Genomic DNA, 18,760 nt, shown 5'->3' on the forward strand with positions numbered 1-18,760 from the left:
AAGCATATGTAATTCAAAATTCTGCTACATTGCAATTTGTCTTATCTGTGCAGGGAAAAATAGCATGACCCATGCTGTGTGCATGCCTCCCTGTAGTCCCGTCCTGTTAATCCGTATTTCTGTAGCAGTTGTCCTGCTGATAGTCTGGGCAGTGTTAGTTGTAGGCCTAAACCCAGGCAGAGCTGCAAAGGGAGGGGTGAGTGGAATTATGGCTCCATGGAAATCAGCAGGAGGTTGCTAGCCAGTGTGACCAGAATTCCCTGCAAGACAGTGGTGTGTTACTAGAGCTATGTTCTTTTAAGTTGGCTCTTCTGCATTTCATAATTTGGGCCACTAAAGATTTTACTCTTTTAAAAGAATTCTTTTTTTCCGCCAGATATTTACTGAACAGCTCTTCACCAAGATGCCCTGTTAGATTTTGGTTAACTCAAATAAAAAAATTCTTACATTACTGTGTCTCCATTTAAATAGGCACTACTGTCCTTGAAATGTCAAACATAATATGACATGTCAATTATTGTATGTCAAGCACATGATGTATTTTCAGCCTCTGTTGATTTAGATAGGTTTTGATGTGTGCTTGACGTATTCTAATGGTGCTTCTTCACTTCAGTGAATGTCTTGAAAACAACATTGAATGGCACATAAATCACAGCACCACCTTTTGCAGGGACGTTTGCCAGAACATGAAGTAGCGGCTTCGCGTTCCTGCAAGCGCTTGGCCAATAATGGCTCTCTTGTCCCAGAGCTGGGAGCCTGCAGTTCCTGGCAGGTTTGCCAGCAGGGCAGAAGAAGTCTGATCACAAACCTGTTTTACTCAAGGATTGTTTAATCATTACTTCAGAAAAAGAAAACCTAACATTTTCTTAAGAGATCTTTTGTAAATCTCATGCCAGTATTTGGCTCGCATTGTGTCTGGCAATGTGTGTGTGATACGGAAGTATACAGTAGGACCGTAAGCATGATCCCTGTACAGCATTAGTGAGGATTTCTTCCTAATCTTATTCACCTAAAATACCTACCTAGAATAAGGATGAAACACTCTCTCTGGACATTGTTGCAAGCAGTAAGTGGCGTTTACTGACTGCCAGCAGAGTGCAAAATGAGGAGAGAGATAGATTATGTTTTGATCTTTTATACTCTATACTTTCAGAATTTGTTACTTCTGTTTAGTACTAGCATTTACTTTTCTGCCTGAAAAATGTGGGTGGAGTTGGAGCCCCCTTGCTGCTGTGTTCATACGGGCATGCGATTCAGCCACTTCCCAAAAAGATGGTACCCCTGAGGTGGTGGGAGGAAGAGGGAGAGAAGGAGGAAGGGTAGTATTCCCATACTTTTCAGCTAAACCGCAAAAAGAACAAGGGATGGGACTAAGGATACCCTGAAAATCAGTTGCAGCTATCCTCCTTTCCCGATCTTTGCTGCTGTTTGAACGTAGCACATTGCTTTAACAAGAAGCTGTGCATTTAATTTAGGTATTGTTGAGTAAGATGGGCTCTGAAATAATGTGAAACTTCATAATAGTGTCGTCCTTCAAAATGGCTTTTAAATCCAGTGCTTTCAGATGTGTAAAGTTATTCTTCAGTCCTTCAGAAAAAAAAACCTCACCCATGGCACATCTATGTAAACCATGTCTTTGCTCTTTGAACTCCAGAAGCTGAAATGAAAGCAGCCTGTCACAAAAACGGATGAATAATGGGCCATTTCTTGTTGTTGCTCAACTTTTTGTCACAGAAATAAGATAGTAGGATTTACCATCCTGTTGTTAAATAGAGGGCAGTACAGTATGCACTACCAGTTTCGCTGATATTCTGTAATTTTACATACCATCTCCGTGCCTGCCTTGTCTTTTCCAGAAGAGGTTTGTCAGACTTCTGGTATAAAAAGATGCAAGAGGTCTGCCTGCCAGGCCACCAGCCACTGAAAAGGTTAAAGATGCTTTGAAAATGACTATAATTTACTGAACACAAAACACATCGAAATTCCGACATCTCATTTTTGTAGGAAAGACCATAACAAGAGCAAGAAATGACTGGCCAGTGAACGCAGCCTTTTAATGCTACCTCAAGGGAATACAGTGGCAGAAGCACTACAGCTTTCTCGTGTGCCTGCTGCGGGGCAAGTGGTGGGCACGGGTATCCCTGTCCACATCCTTCACCTACCTCCTGTGTGGCAGGAGAGGGACTCTGTCACGCCACAAGATGCTTCTACATCACATTTAATTAGCATTTTTACTGTTTAAAAATCCATTATATCAGTATTCAAGATTTCTCCACCGCCGTTTGTGTAACAGGCTGAGTTGCACTGGAGTGGCCAAATGTGAGGCTTAAATGAGAAGTGGATTTTGTGGCTGCTGTTACAGCTAATATGAAACTCAGAACGAACCGCCACTTACCCAGTCAGAGGGGGAGGAGGTGGACTTGGAAATGGGAGTTTCCGGAGAGAATTTAGGGGTGTAATTGGAAGTGAATGGCTTCCCTACAGCAATATTCCGGGGGGGGGGGGGGAACAGAGTATACAGGCACATTAAGTTGGGTTTTGTGTGTCCAAGTTGTGATCATTTGTCAAACTTTGTTGCAGTGTGCGATGACAGCCCTCCTTCCTCCATCCCTCCCATATGGGATAAAAGTATATAATAGGGGCAAAGAAATGAGAACTGTAGTGGAAGGGAAGATCTCTGCTCTCTCTCCCCACCTCCAGATGTGTTTCCTCACCTCTGGGTGGGGTGTCGCGAGGTGCCTTGAGCAACCTCCCACACCTCCCAGGCGGTGTCGGCAGGGACACCTGCCCAAAGCAGTGGGCGGCTCCGTGGTGCGCCTGGGGCGCGGGACCCCATTCCCAGGGTGAGACGCCCAGCTTGTCTTATTCAGGCAGTCGCTTGCGACAATCACGGTTGTCTTGTCTGACCTTGTGCCGTATGCCGCTCTGATGCCTCCCTCCAACTGCCTAGCACTTTTTCTTATGTACTGTAGTTACAGCAATATCATTCTGTCGTGCTGGGAGTTTTGGATTTGGATTTGGTTTTTTTTCTGTGCCTCTTCCAAATGAACAATTGTGACAGCAAACTGCTTTGATAATTATCCCTTTTTACTGCATGTGACGGCTCCAAATGTTTTAGGAAATTATGGGGGTTTTTTGATCTTTAAAGTTCTGGTATGTTCCATCCCATTTAACAAAACAAAACAAAACAACATATGTGCAGGGTTGAGTTTTGCTAGATTTTAACAGACTCTGATTCCCCCAGTAAAAGCTTGAGTGTAAGCACGCCGGTTGTTCTTAATTACTATATTGGCAGTACAAGTTGGTGCTTTATTTGGTGACTGATATTGTCTGCAAGATCTCAGATTAGGGAAGGAAAAATATCCAGAAGTGGGTGGGGGGGATTTTTCCCGTTTGTTTTTGTTTTGTTTGCTTTTCTTTTTTAGAAAGGGAATTTTAAAAGTACAACTAAAGAACTCCTGATGTGGATTTAAGTTATTAAGCCAAACATCATGTTGGTGAAGATTTGGGAGACTGGTGCTTTCGGGGAAGCAATAGGAATTCCAGAGACAAATGAAATGGATCCTGGGTCAGCACAACTGGCTTTGGGCTAATATATGCAGGAAACCTGTGGCAAAATAAGGCACCACTGGGTCCTAGACTTGTGCTCCTGACTGCATATTTAAGATACTTGAAATTCAGAGCACTCTTTTCTAGCCACTCTGATCCGTTGACCTGCCTTCGGGACTTAAAAACTACGCTTGGCAGAGCACTAACAAGCAGCATGCATAAATTAGCAAGGTGAATGGAGTGGCCCTTGCCATTGCCATCCCTTGATTCTCAGCGTTGCAGGAGACACAGTCGGGAGGGATGTGCACACTTCAGAGAGAGCAGCTAGACAGATCTGCTTCGCTTCTTTGAAAGATTCCCCTTGTAATGTGAGCGTGCTTCCAAGTGTGAAGATAAATGATAGTGATGGTAGTGACAGTAGTAGTATTTAGTAAAAAATAAATACAACAAGTAATAACAAAGCTGTAGAAATGTTCTTTAGCGCTAAAAAGGACAAAGAGTATCATGCGGTTGACGAGGTCCAATACGCATTTTGAAGGCGTCTGCAAGAAATCCAACTGGTGACTGGGTGATGTTTCTCTGTGGATGGAAACCAAGTTTCTTTCCTCCTCTCTGAGGCATTTTTGAATCAAAGGAAAAAGTGTGCTAATCTGAAAATGGTGGCTATTTAACCCCCTGTGAAAAAGTGTTCATTTAACTACAATACTATATGACTGTGAATTCTCTCTCTATTGTTTCTAAATATTTATGTAAATAATTCTCATGGGATGAAGCTAAATAAAATTTATTTCATAGAGCCTGCAAACATGCAGGTTTGCCTGTCGCTAGTCTTTAGGGAAGGGCTGGGTCAAAAATCTGGCAGTTGCAAAGCTTGTTCAACTTTGTATATTTTGATCATTTTCTGAACAAAACATTCAATGTCTGTTGGAAATAACAGAACAATTTCCCTCAAATAATTGAATACTTGATGTCCCAGAGGTAGACATACGCCCTTTAGCCAGTGGGAAAATATTTCTTATCAGGAGAACGCATAGTGTTACATTTCAAATAATCTGAAGAGGCAACTTCATTTAGATCTTACCCAGTTTAAATCCTCACACGAGAACTTTCCTATAAATTCACATACAAAGTGATAGTTAATATAACCAGCCAAGACCTCAGTCTGAGTTTGCCTTAGCATGCAAAGGGTGAAATCTTCACCCTTTATTGTAATCACAAAATGTCCTCAGGGCTTTGTTCTTGCCTTTCTAAAAAAGCATATTGCCATCCAAAAGGTGTCTGTGGATTTTCCTGACCAGGAAGTAGCCACCAGGTGAGAGCTACCTAGTTGTTTAAGTGGAGGAACATGAGAGCAAGCCCACGCAGCCACCTTGACTGGGTGAAGCCCAGAGGAGCTGCTTGGCCATCAGCCTGGTCGATACTCCTGAAAAAGTGTTACAGGGTATTTATCGTGAAGAACAGAGACTGTGTACTCTGTGTGCAAATGGAGCGATTTCTAATGCCACAAACAGATCTGTTAAAGATGTATTTCCTTAGATTTCTTAGTACAAAACATACCTTATGGCTATATACAGTCCGCCTGCAGAAGAAATTTTGCTCTTAATCAAACCTTGCACTGCCCATGAGCACTTGAGATCGTAAACACAGTGCTGCCTTGGTGAGAAAGTGTTAAGGGGACCAATTAATGAAAGCCGCAATACTCTGGTTTCCTCTTTCTGTTGGGAGAGCGTATGTCTGACTCTGCTGAAAACAATGGCAGCTTTGCCGCACTTTTCCGAGGCCCGTGTCCAAGCTGGATATCTTTCTGACTGCTGAACTGGTGTAATGATAAACAAGGAATTGCTGAAATTTGCCTTTTTGGTATGTGTGAGAAGTAAGTGCGTGCTCTGTTGCCTAATCAATTACAAGTGGAAAGACTCAACCTACCTGCAGTTACTCAGAGTGCAGACTGAGTATTCACTGCTTGGAAACCAGATTGATTTCAATAATGGAGAGAAGAAAAGGAATGGTTGCCCACATCGCCCAACTGATTTGTGCAAGGCCTATAAAAAGATATAGTAACTCTTCCAGCTCTTAGATGGCAGTCTTGGGTTCCTGTTTCTCAGACATTACGCAGCCGAGTGATTTCTGCAACTTTCAGGGACACCTATCTCAGTGTGCAGATGAAGCCACTAGAAATTTTTCAGATACTAGCAAACGTGGTGAAATGGCAACTATATAAATTTTTGGCTGTGTAAATATCGTACTCGGTGACAAAAGCTGGCCCTGTGATTTCCTAGCGAGGCAGTTCCCAGCTGGGGAGGTGGCAGCAAGTCTGGGGGAAGAGGGAAGGAAAATAAAGGGCAGAAAGAGAAAAATAAAAAAGGCAGTTCCCAGGAAAGGAGTCTAAGGAGCTGGAGCTGGTGAAGCCGAGAACATTGCTTAATTTTCATGTGAGAGTATATTATAAAAAGCTGCGGAAAAGCACAGATGCAATGAAAGCTTTCTTCATATTGCAGTAGTGTATTAGTACTCCCTTCATGGATTTGGACCTCACTGTATTTATTTTGCTTTGCAAACACAGATCAGCAAAAAAGGTGTAGCAAGGATCTTGCAATCTAAAGGAAGAGATTCTTCATAGACATGCATGGCTGTAAAGCCAGGTACAAGTTAGCATATTGAATAGAAAAGCTAGCTTCTTGTGTAACATAAATACATCAGGATACCTCATTGTCATTAACAAAAATGCATGGTAACACAATCTGTATGGCCTTCAGGGTGTAGTAACAATTTTGATTTATAGAATATTTTCTCATGTTCTTTTATAAAAACTTCCTTTCAATAGGAGACGGTGCTCTAGAAGGAAAAAAAAAACCCATAAATCTCAAACTTTACTGATTAGAAAGTAGTTTTAGAAAAAGAAACCAAGATCCCTGAAGTATGATCTTATGCCTAGTAAAGTTTTTGTCCCCAAATGAATTAAATTTAGGAAACATGGTGGTGTTGTGTTGATGGTTGGACTTGCTGATCCTAGAGGTCTTTTCCAACCTTAACGATTCTATGATTCTATTAAATTATTTAGTCCCTTTTCTCCTAGCCAGATCAAATAAATATGATACTTATTTTATCTCTGGAATAGATTAATTCTTTGCAATATATATTCTCAGAGACAGGAGCTTGTAGTTAGCTGTGGGGCATACAAAATTGGTTTTTTTAGATGATATTCTGTCAGGGGTGGCAGGTTATCACAGAATCACAGAATAGTGGGGATTGGAAGGGACTTGTCCAACCCCCCTGCTTGAGCAGTACACCTACAGCAGGGGGCACAGGAACGCGTCCAGGCAGGTTTTGAATGTCTCCAGGGAAGGAGACTCCACAACCCCCCTGAGCAGCCTGTTCCACTGCTCTGGCACCGTCAAAGTAAAAAAGTTTTTTTCTCATATTGGGGTGGAACTTCCTCTGTTCCAACTTGTGCCCATTGCCCCTTGTCCTGTCGATGGGCACCACTGAAAAGAGTCTGGCCCCATCCTCTTGACACCCTCCCTTTAGATATTTATAAGTATTGAGAATATTCCTCCCTCAGTCTTCTCCAGCCTAAACAAACCCAGGTCTCTCCGCCTTTCCTCATAAGGGAGACGCTCCAGTCCCCTGATAGTCTTTGTAGCTCTCCGCTGGACTTGTTCAAGCAGTTCCCTGTCTTTCTTGAAGTGGGCCCAGAACTGGACACAGTACTCCAAATGTGGCCTCACTAGGGCTGAGTAGAGGGGGAGGATAACCTCCCTCGACCTGCTGGCTACACTCCTTTTAATGCACCCCAGGATACCATTGGCCTTCTTGGCCACAAGGGCACATTGCTGGGTCATGGTCAGCTGCTTGTCTACCAGCACTCCCAGGTCCTTCTCAACAGAGCCACTTTCCAGCAGGCCAGCCCCCAGCCTGTACTGGTGCATGGGGTTGTTCCTCCCCAGGGGCAGGACCTTGCACTTGCTCTTGTTGAATTTGATCAGGTTGCCCCGGCCCAGCTCTCCAGCCTGTCCAGGTCTCGCTGGATGGCAGCACAGCCTTCCAGTATCAGCCACTCCTCCCAGCTTGGTGTCATCAGCAAACTTGCTGAGGTTACACTCTGTCCCTTCATTCAGGTCATGGATGAATATGTTGAACAGGACTGGACCCAGCACAGACCCCTGGGGACCACCACTAGTTATGGGCCTCCAACCAGACTCTGCCCCGTTGATCACGACCCCCTGAGTTCTGTTGTTGATCCAGGTCTCAATCCGCCTCACTGTCCACTCATCTAACCCACACTTCCTAAGCTTACCTATGAGGATGTTATGGGAGACAGCATCAAAAACCTTGCTGAAATTGAGGTAAACAACATCCACTGCTCTCCCTTCATCTACCCAGCCAGTCATGCCATGAGAGAAGGCTATCAGGTTGTTCAAGCATGATCTCCCCTTGGTGGATCCATGTTGACTACTTCTGATAACCTTCTTTTCCTGTACATGCCTGGAGATGACCTCCAGAATGAACTGTTCCATCACCTTTTCAGTGACAGAGGTGAGGCTGACTGTCCTATAGTTCCCCAGGTCCTCCTCCTTGTCCTTTCTGAAGACTGGAGTGACATTGGCTACCCTTCAGTCCTCGGGCACCTCTCCTGTCCTCCATGACCTTTCAAAGATGATGCAGGGTGGCTTAGTAACAATGTCCACCAGCTCCCTCAGCACTTGTGGGTGCATCCCATTGGGGCCCAGATATGTGTCTTTACTAATATAAGCACAGAAGTGTACACTTCAATGGAGTCAACTATTTAGTAGTTACCAAAGTCTGCTTGATGACACACAGTATGACAGATGACCACCTATAATTGCATTATACATAGGTATCCAGAGTAATCAAATATTTAACCTATCAATAATAAGCTTTCTGAAGAGGAAGGAAGAAAAGGTCATTCACATGAGCTTCAGTCCCAGTGGATGCAATGTCCTCATTTAATGTCACTGACCTGACAAGACGTTATGCAACAATATTGTCAGCTAAGGGTACAGGAAGAGAATTTTTAATCACCACTGCCGTGATCAGTTCCATGTTTGTTATTCTGACCAACAAGAGGAAGTGGATGCACAGGCGAGAGTCATCGTTGTACGGGTGTTGGAACTGACTGCTGTGCTGCACAGGTGTGAGAAATCAGAATTAGAGATACAAGAAGAAAGTGAAACCTGGAGAGCAAGGTACAACATGCAGGGAGTGCTTCGCTAGAAAGTGGAGCGTCTATGCTGTTTCTACAAGTAACCAGAACAAAGGTGAAAGGCATGAATATGTACATAGTCATCTAATTTCCATGCTGGAAATTTCAGCTCAGCCTATGTCTCCAACAGAGTAGTCTTTATTTCACTTTTTAAATTTCCTCTGCTGAGAATACCAGTATTGCTGTAGCTTGTTTGCATATGTGTTGCCAGAAAAACATGAAGGAAAAGTATGAATCAGAAAGGAACAGGAAAGGTAAAAAGCAGGGCCCTGTGCTCTTAAAGCTGAGCTGGAGGTGCTCAGTTACCCAATTTTCTGCTCTGTTTAGAAGGGGACAAAAAAGAAAGAACAGAGTCAGCATTGATGCAGCCTCCGTCTGGAAGGAGCGTTGGGACGGCTGGTGCGTTAGAGATCCTGTGAATGATCACTGCTGTTCTGCCAGCTACGAAAGGAATGGATGAAATAAGATGCTCTTTCTCTGCTAGCCCAGGTTCAGCCTCCAGGCCTCAACTAGAGTGCAGCAAACACATTTGGCGTACAGCATTTCAGGAACTATTCCTGCTTTCAGGAAGATGTACAATGCTTTGTCTTCAGATCAAAGAACAGAGATTTGCTCATGCACTTTATTGCACCTGCGAGTTCATTTTGAAGATACATTTTCCCCACTGCTTGAGGTTTCCTTGTTTTCATGGATTTCCACTTCAGTTCAGAAGAGCACTGGTCTCGAGCAAAGTAAGCTCATTTTAAATAAATAAATAAATGCACCAATTATTAATTAATTAATTTAATTCAAGCTTGCGTTAGCTCCTAGTCACTCTGTTGCCTTTCATCATAATGTGTAGGTATGTGTATTTATAAAAATAAACATTTATGTAGGAACTATTTAGGAAAAATGAGCATTCATTAGAAACTGCCTTCAGAACATGAGCACGGCTGCCCACTGGAACATGTTGCCCAGAGAGATGCGATTTTTTTCTATCTTTGAACATTTTCAGACTTCAGCAGGGCCAGGCCATAAGCAATCTGATCTGGCTCTGAAGCTAACCCTGTTGAGCAGCAGGTTGGACAAGGTGAACCCCACAGCCCCCTCCCCAGCTGAGTTTTTCTATTACTCTTTATTCCACAGTCATGCGGCATGTTACCACAGGAGGTGTTAGCGTGGGCTTCGGCATCCAGAGCGGTCTTTGCACCGTGTTCAGTCATCCTGAGGAGCTGGAGCTGTCAATCATGCAGCTGTGCATCTTCTGTATGTTGCACACGTTAGAGAAAGATATCTCTTAAACAGACTTAAACAACTCATGTCGTTTGTCCCATCAAAATCTATGGCAAAACCTAAGGCCAAGTGTCTCACCTAATGTGAGTCTATCTATCCAAACCAAGGGAAAGACAGAGAGCAGTGAAGCGGAATTATGTTTAAAATTACTGAAAGTATTTTGTCTACGTGTAAAACATCGTAGCCTTACTGTCAAATATTTCTAAAACTTTTACAGATGGAAACAAGTTCTCTATGTCCTGCCATGTTAGGAGAAATGTGACATTTGTCTTTGTTAAGCAGCAGCCCAGTAATTCGGTAGGGGTGTCACTGGTTCGGGAGCTGCTGTTGCTTATGCTTGACTACGGCTGGACATAGCTGTGTGGGAATAAGATTGTCTCTGCTTAGAGGCTGGCCCAGGTTCTGGTTCTTACAGCAGGATCCGCAGGTGGAGCAAGTTGTCATATGGACATGAACTTTCCCAAAACCAGGAGTAAACATTTCAATTATGTAGGCAGTGCTTACGTGCAAGATAGTTAAACATGTAATTCCTTCGCTCTTTTACACAATAACTCTCGAGAGTAAATTTTTCTTAGTTAATGATAAGGGTAAAATAGATGGAAAGTTTTGGTGTGGTGGTTCTTTTAGTGGTATTTCAGAGTTCATCATAGGCTTGAATTATAGCTTTTCTCTATTGCAAGCGTGCTTTGCAGTCCCAGTCCTCCAGTCATCAGATCTGGGGCACGTGCTGGAGCATGTTGTAGATACTTTTTCTGAGAAACCCAGCACAGAGAAACAGCATGAAAAAGGAGGATGTGGTATGTGCTCAGGTCTCAGCCCAGTGTGGAGCTGGGATACACCCCAGGACAGCACTGCCCTAGGAGCTGGGAAATGCTCCTGGATCCCACAGCACAAACACAGCTCAGGAGGATCAGGCAACTGTCTCATCCTCATGTCTCAGCTTAACAGAGCTGATGACGGAAGTGATGGATCATTTTGGTAAGGTGTGCCATGGTTAGCATTAGTGCTTTTCCCAGTAGACCCCAAAGCTCTTTCCCTGTGCCAGAAGTTTGTTTCATGTATAGTTGTGCTTTCAGTTTTACCACAGCCAGAGAGGTGATGTAACGCACTCGGGTATTCCAAGGCAGCTCCTCACCAGTTAGAGTAACTTTAGCTGGGCTCAGTGAGAATAAAAGCCGCAGATAAAGTCATGGTCAGAGATGTGCAGGGTATTTTGTTTGCCAACCACCCAGGACAGGGTTGGCACGGGAATGGCCATATGGAGCCGGAGCAGAGGATCCTCTTGCATAGGGCTCTGCCTCTGGTAGCAGCCAGAAGAGGACATCTAGGACAGAGCATGACAGGGCAAACGTGCCGTGGGCCTACTCCCATCTGCTCCCAGCATGATTTCCCACCATCTCCAGCTCAGGCACTTTTTGAACCAAACATGTTTTGTTTACCCATGTGATTTTCCCATTTAATATGTGTACTGTTTGTGTGTGCTGCCAAATTCCTTCTTTCTTTCTTGACAAAAAATATAATTTCCAGTACCGCATCACCTTAAAGTATACTGATTGAAGTAACTACCACAAATAAAAGAGTAGTACATGTTTTCCTTTTGTGATTGCCTTAAGTACTGCTTGATATGTTTTAATGTCTCGCATTCCTAAAGCAGATGTTTGCCTTTCATGAAACATTAATTAGAATCTAAGGATCAGAGGATAAAAAATACATATGTATATATGCATGTGCATCTGTTTGACTGTGAACAGGAGACAGTAGAAACTTTGTATGAAAAAAAAGCAGTAAGTAAATATTTGAGGGGAAGACTTTATTAGATTACACTGACGTTTAAGCATATTAAAGCGAAACAACTACTACGTTTTTATATAGTAGGATTTTGGCATCTCACTACTAGGTGAAGTTTTATAAACTGTAATGAAAAATAATCCATATCATATTTCTTCAAAGTTTAATATGTAGTGCTTATAAGGATACTTGCACCAATATCCTGAGTGGGAAGGTAACATTATATGAGCTATCAGAAAATGAAATGATGTTGTGTGAAAACCTACTAAAAAAGAAAGTAATTGAGAGCTGGAAACTGGGAAATGCGATTCAATTTCCCTTTTCAAAAACACGTGGAGTACCCCTATCATCTCTTTTAGCATCTGAAACTTGAAGGTCTTAACAGAAAGAGGATACCTGTATCTTTAGCGAGATGAGCTCCCTGAATAAGGGGGTGCTGCTGTGCACGCGTTCACTTGATTCAGAAATGTGCCAGAGGAGCCAAGCAAAGGTGTTGGGACCACAGCCATCTCTGCTTCTGACTGTCCTTGGAGGGGAGTTGCTCCGTGAGCCGCGTGTGCTCACTACTGCCCTGCTTCACCCACAGGATGACTGACAGCTGCTGTGGGTTTGCATGAGATGGACTGACATGCTCAGGGGGCGGGGGAGGCTGTCCCACCACTGGATTCAAAGGCCAAGATTTTAAAAACGCAGAAAGCTTCACTCTGATGTCAATATTTATTCACTTACCCATGTGATTTTCCCATTTAACCTCTAGTTTTTATAAATGTGAAGTGGCCAAAACCCACGATGTTCCTACAGCTCAGATTCCTTTTGAATGCCAAGCAAATGCAAGAGATCCAAGGATTTTCTTCAAGTGCTCATTACCATCTGAATGCAGACACGTTATTCTCTGGTTTTCTGCTTTTATTTCATTTGCTGCACGTTTAGTGACTACGACTGAAAGGTTGGCCTAGAAGCTTTGCATATCTCTTAAAGTAACCATTCACATCACTAAATTTAGACACTATTTGTGTGTTTGAATATTGTATATTTATATCTTTTTTCCCTTTAAAAACAAAGCAAACTTTATCCTGTATTGCCAAGGCACATTTTCACCTCCTAAGTATTTAGTGTGGTAGTATCTCCCAGTTTTTGTTTTCAGCCGATCTATTTATGTGTTTATCTTTGAGTGTGTTACATATACAAGTATGACAAGAAGCCTCGCTGTGGAGCAACAGGTAGTTTTTTCCAATTGTTCCTTGTGTGTTATTGCTTATGTCCGTGTTCTTGATTTCGTCATAGGAATTTTTAATTTCCATAAAAGTTGTGGCATTGGTGGTGATCACAGCTAGTTGCCACCGAAAGAGGTGATGACTCTGCCCTAACTCCTGGCCACAGGTTCCCATTCTCTCCCATGTGTCAGTGCAGGTACTTGGCAGACTTATTTAGGGAGCTAAACCAGCAAAAGCAAGTAAGATGCTCAAGTGGGGTTTTGCAGAATTGACTTTTTGTTATTTTGGGTCCCTGAACTGGCTCGCTGCAGAATCAGGCAAGTGCCGGTGCTGACGCAAGGGAAAGCAACTGGAGCAAAACTGTCCTGGTATGCCAGCTTAGCCAAATCACATCCTTCGACAGCCCAGAGCCTGAGAAACACAAGAGGGTCACAGCTCACGTTATGCCCACCTTGTGGGGCATGCCCTGGCCTGCCGAGCCCCTCACTGAGCCCCTCAGCTGAGTGGCTGCCACATGGGGCCCAGCCCGGGCCACTTCTGCTTCTTGTGGTAGCCAGAGTGGAGGGGATACAGCTGATATGTGTCTGGTCTCACCCCAAAGTGAAGTTAGCCTCTGTTTTTAGCAGTCATGGACTATTGTTAAGGTACAGCCATAAGTCTCTCATTTAACTGCAGGTCCAGCTAGGGAGGAAGGTAATGCAGTCTGAATGCTGTAATGGAGAGATACATGGTAAGGTTGGGGGGACTTTGGACACAAGCTGGTCTATTAAGGTTGGACTAGATGATCCCTGAGGTCCTTCCAACCTGTGATTCTGTGATACACCTGTTGGCCATGGGTCAGTGTGTTTTCCACTAGGTCTTTTGCAAGGCAGGCAGGAGAAACAGCCAAAGAGGCAGAGCTCATAGCAGAGGGGATGAGGAAGAGTAAAGGTGGCAATCACAGGACAAAAACGCAACACTGGGACGCTGTTAGGGTTTGTATGGCAAAGAGCAAAGCAGCGGCTCGCTGCACATCACCGGCTCCGTGCTGGCTGTGTCAGCCAGCTGTTACCCAGCTTGCTGGGACATCGGCAGTGCCCAGGAAGCTCGTACTTTGGTGACCGAAGGTAACGCTGCATGTTTGCCACGGGGTGAGAGCACACGAGCGGGCTGTTTGTGGGGAGCAGCCAGTGTGCAGCGACTCGTCACCGTATGGCACGTTCTTGGTCTGTCGCAGCACTCAACGCAGTTCAAGGCTTTAATAAACATGCTGTGCTCCCTGGGCAGCTCTTCTCTGCATATCGCTCAGAAAACACAGGATCAGTATAAAAAGATCCGCTACTTGTGTTTTTAACAGTGTTACTTCATATGCCAGAGGCCTTTCCCAGTCTGTATGTAGAATGGAGGCAAAACACCTGGGAGGTCATGGGCAGCATTCGTAGAAAGGAAAAATAATCCTGTGTTGCCAGGGTTGTTATAATCCTCTCCACATGTAGCACAAATCACGTTCAGCAGAACTTGATGGCCATCTACTGGCAAAGCCCCAGTCTTTGTTTAACTTTGCAGACTTTTTTGCATCAGAGAGACAAGCACTTGGCCATGTGTGAGTTGCAGAGATGCATGGTTTCACTTCTAGCTGGAAATAACACAGCTGAAGTTTTGTAAATCATCCTAAATGCTTACATTGATTCCATTCATTTAACCCTATGAGCATCACTGACTGCAGGTGTTGCAGCTGCTTACAGAGGCAGCCAGCAGTGTCCCAGGTTTTCTGTTAGTGTAGTAGTAATTATAGTGTAATAGTAATATAGAAATCACACTGCTTTTAGAAATAATGAACTGCAAATAACTAAGTGTCAAGCTGACAGGTCAGAACCCAATTTTCTTCTTTGTTAATTTATCTTTGAGACTTGGTGTGTCAGCAGTGCTTTGATACATCCTGCAGTTTGCCTGGGATGTTATCTATGGTATCAGTCCTATTGCTAAACCCCACCTTGAGCACAAAAGCTGCCTGAGATCTTGGCTGTTAACAGGAGAACTGATAGCTCCTGGTCTGGGCACCCTGGCAGCTCTTGCCTCTGACGTGTTTCCAGGTCTTCACTTTGGGCAGTCTGTGACAAACACTTGTGTTCGAGAGGGGCTGCTAAGATCTGGTGGGGTTTTTCTTATTTTGGGGTTTTGGGGTTTTTAAATGTATTTTTCATTATTTTAAAACACACCGTAAACAAAAAGAAAAAAAATGCAGTAAAAAAAATAAATACCTCTGAGTTCCCTCTCACGTCCATTCTCAAAGTCTTTGTCCACCGCGGTGCCATCAAAGAATAGTGTCAAGAGCTCTGCGCTGACCAGAGCCACCTGGCAGAACCCCCATGGCCTTTAGAAGGCACAAAACGTAGTTCTGAGGACTTCTTTTATGTCTGTCTGTGTGGTCGGTGAGGGTATTTTGTAGAGATTGCTTGAGAAAGGGGAGAGCGTCCCTTCACTGCTGCATGGCCAAGGGAACCAGCTGACAGTTGCTGTGAGAGGGACTAACCTCAGGAAGCTCAAAAAAGCACCTCGTGCTCTTTTTAGGGCTTCCTGTGGTAACTCCATTTAAAAACATCACACAGGCTAAAACAAGGCTGGTGATATCAGGTAGGATCTGACTCCTTTTCCACTGGTGATTGTGTCGGCACTGTGGGGTCCCCTTGCGCCACGGGGTTAGAGCAGCAGAGGAGGATCACCTTGGAGGCGTGCTCTCCCTTGCCACGTGAGTCCCTTCTGCTGGCTAGTTTGTCACGTAGCCTGCACTGCTGCGAAGGGACAGCATGAGGTTACAGCTGCTGCGTCCAGCTGATGGTAACTTTCTCCTTGGCGTGCCGAGCAAGCAATGACTGCGAAGCTCGTGGCGGACGATGGCAACGCAGAGCACCTTCTGTGGCTTATTCGATTATTTTCCCTGGCGTGGAATAGGTAGGATGCTTTGCCTTTTAGAAAGAGGGAGCAATTCAGTTAAGAAGCAGCAGCGTTGATCATGTGCCACCTTTGCGGCACCACTTTATGCCACCATCTCCTGTATAAATATCCGGGAAAGCATGGAGCAGTTCCCAGCAGTGAGGTCACTTTCTTGTACGTGACAGATAGCTTTTTACGAGCTGCTGACTCTGCTCAAGGTTCATTTTGTCTCGGGGCTGGGAATTGCAGCAGCATTATAAGCTTGATCCACCTCCCATTTAAACGAGCTGTACTATCCAGGATCTGAATTCCCTGTTGCAAAACACGCTTTTAAGGCACCTTGTAAATCACATGCAGCAAAAATGACGCACAAATATTTATTTTTAAAGATGAAGGTTTTCTAGTCTTGAGCACTGGATTTTGTACCTTCAGTATTGAGCTTTAACGTTTTATTTACGTTTGCTTTTTATTTTAGCTGGTGGAATGTTTAAAAAAACAACTGAAGTAGCGAGACCATTCTCAGTGAATCATCTAACCCAAGACTTTTATTTGCCCTGAGATGCAGATGCTTAAATGCAATTCCTAAGCCATGTCTGTGACAGCTAAACATATCTGTATTCCTGTTACATAGTTAAAGTGCTGATGTGCCTTACTCTTTTGGGGACTACAGTTTGCTAGTTAATGTTGATATTACAGCCCTCTGTCCATTTCTTGGTCCCTTTCAGAAATTCCCCACATGCCCGTTCACACACAGTGTATTATAGGCAAAATTAATTAACCTGGAAAATCTCTTTGCCTGAAGGTGAAATATGAAAATATATCAAGTGTTAAGAGAAAAAGAGGGCTGTCAGAAAAACAAGTACTCCATTTTTTTTAAAATAGTGCTTTAAATTGAGTTGTACTGTAACAATATTTAAACAAAAAGAAAAATCAGTAATTTGAACTACCATGAACTCAAGGATGAAAGATTTGTAATGCAGCAAACTGGAACATCAGTAAAATCACATGCTAAGTGAGATGCTTTATGCAAAGCTTTAACCCACTATAAATAGCCCTCTGCAAATTCTGGAACTCTCTAAAAGTTAAGTTTATGGCATAACAGCTATAGCTATAACAGCACTGGCAGTTGTAACAGAAGGTTGAAGATTGGTGTTGACGCAGGAGCTTCTCAGCAGACGCGTCAACATCAGTGCTCCTTTCACATGCCTTTCTTAGTATCTTAGCTTCCCAAAGGTTTGTGCTTACTTCTTTTCATGATCAGATTCAGTTTCTTTTCTTCCGATTCATTTTCAATTGACAGTCACAAATTCTTCTAGGAGAACCAGGAACTTGCATCTTAAGAGTTTAAAAGAGCTGGCTGACGAATAAATCTCTAGATCATTTACCTTCATTGTCAATAAACCAGGAATGTGGGGGGAAGCCCCAGAAACTTAATGAAGGCCGGTGTTGTTCCAGTACTCAAAGTAGCTAAACAGGCTAGTATAAGTGTAGGTGAATGTGACTGCTGTGCAGCATAACCATAATGGGGTTGATAAGGCGATCAATTAACAGTGATTTATGGCTGGGTAATGCAATTAATGGAAGTTAGTGAGGGTTTGGGTCTTGGCATACCAGCTTGATAATAGTCTATGAGACAAGTTTATTTAACCAAGGCAAGTGCATTGTTGTAGCAGGCTTTCTTCAGGTATTAGACTCAGTGCATACTTTATTTATAAAATAAAGCAACATAACTTCAACATTACGTATTATTTGCTTAAAATTGGGATAACCGATAAGCCTTAGGATGTTGCTTAAAATGGAGTATCTTTGCTGAGCACAGGTATTTCTGTGGGGATCATTTGCTGGCCCTGTGCTAATAAACTTTTTTATTTATCAGATGTCTGAAAGGAAATAAAATTCATTGATTTGCAGGTGATAGATTGAGAATTGTTGAATAAGTAAATGGAAAAATCACTGCTGCAGGGTGATATGGATCTCTTAGCAATTGGTATGCAAGCAAACAACAGGTGTTTGGCCAAACGTGAGGATCCATAGTCCATATCTGGGTTCCGGAAACACTTTTTCATAAAAGCTTTCAGGATTTTTATCTATATAAACTTGTCAAAGAGAAATTATGGAGGCTATGTATAAAGTTGCTTAGAAAGCAGGGTTCAGTGGGCTTGGATCTGGACACGTGTAAAATAGAAATAAAGCTCAGATAAAGTCAGGCTACTCCATTACTGGAGCAGTATTTCAAGGAACATGGTGTTTTCTCTGGCAATAAACACTTCTAAACCAAGACTTGAATTATTTCATACTGCAAAATAGGCTCTAGTTCAAGCACAAATTGTTTCAAATACGTGCTGTGGACTACGTTGTAGAAAAGGAAATAATTAATTGTTAAGGTCACTTCTGGCCCAGTGATACGTTACAGCTGATCTTTTGGGGCCTGGGATATACACCATGCTGTTGCTTCATTTTTTGCTTATGTTCTGTTTTTTAGTTCCATTTCACCGTTCAGTATTGAGAGCACAAGGCGTCAGAGAAGGTCCGAGTCTCCAGACTCCAGGAAGCGACGCATCCATCGGTGTGACTTTGAGGGATGCAACAAAGTATACACAAAAAGTTCCCACCTGAAGGCTCACCGGAGGACGCACACAGGTAAGACTTTTCTGGTACTGTGTGCCCCAGTTAAGACAAGCACGTTCCTTTCTGCCTAATTTAGGATGTATTGAACTCATCATCCTACACTAAGGGCTGAAGGCCTCTGCCTAGACAATGGAGGTGTCTGCAGGTGCATCAGCATTGGCATTCTGGTGCA

General features: G+C 43.4%; 1 protein-coding gene across 10 annotated transcripts in view; it reads left to right on the plus strand.

Annotated features, from left to right (window-relative positions):
• Positions 1-18,760, plus strand: part of KLF12 (KLF transcription factor 12) — a 251,827-nt gene that overhangs the window by 207,823 nt on the left and 25,244 nt on the right. For all 10 annotated transcript variants that reach the window (XM_064440736.1, XM_064440737.1, XM_064440733.1 and 7 more), the window contains one exon: positions 18,443-18,600. In XM_064440736.1, the coding sequence (XP_064296806.1) occupies positions 18,443-18,600 (158 nt within the window). The remainder of the gene's footprint in view (positions 1-18,442; positions 18,601-18,760) is intronic.

The sequence above is a fragment of the Phalacrocorax carbo genome, chromosome 1, assembly GCF_963921805.1.
Source record: "Phalacrocorax carbo chromosome 1, bPhaCar2.1, whole genome shotgun sequence".
Lineage (NCBI taxonomy): Eukaryota > Metazoa > Chordata > Aves > Suliformes > Phalacrocoracidae > Phalacrocorax > Phalacrocorax carbo.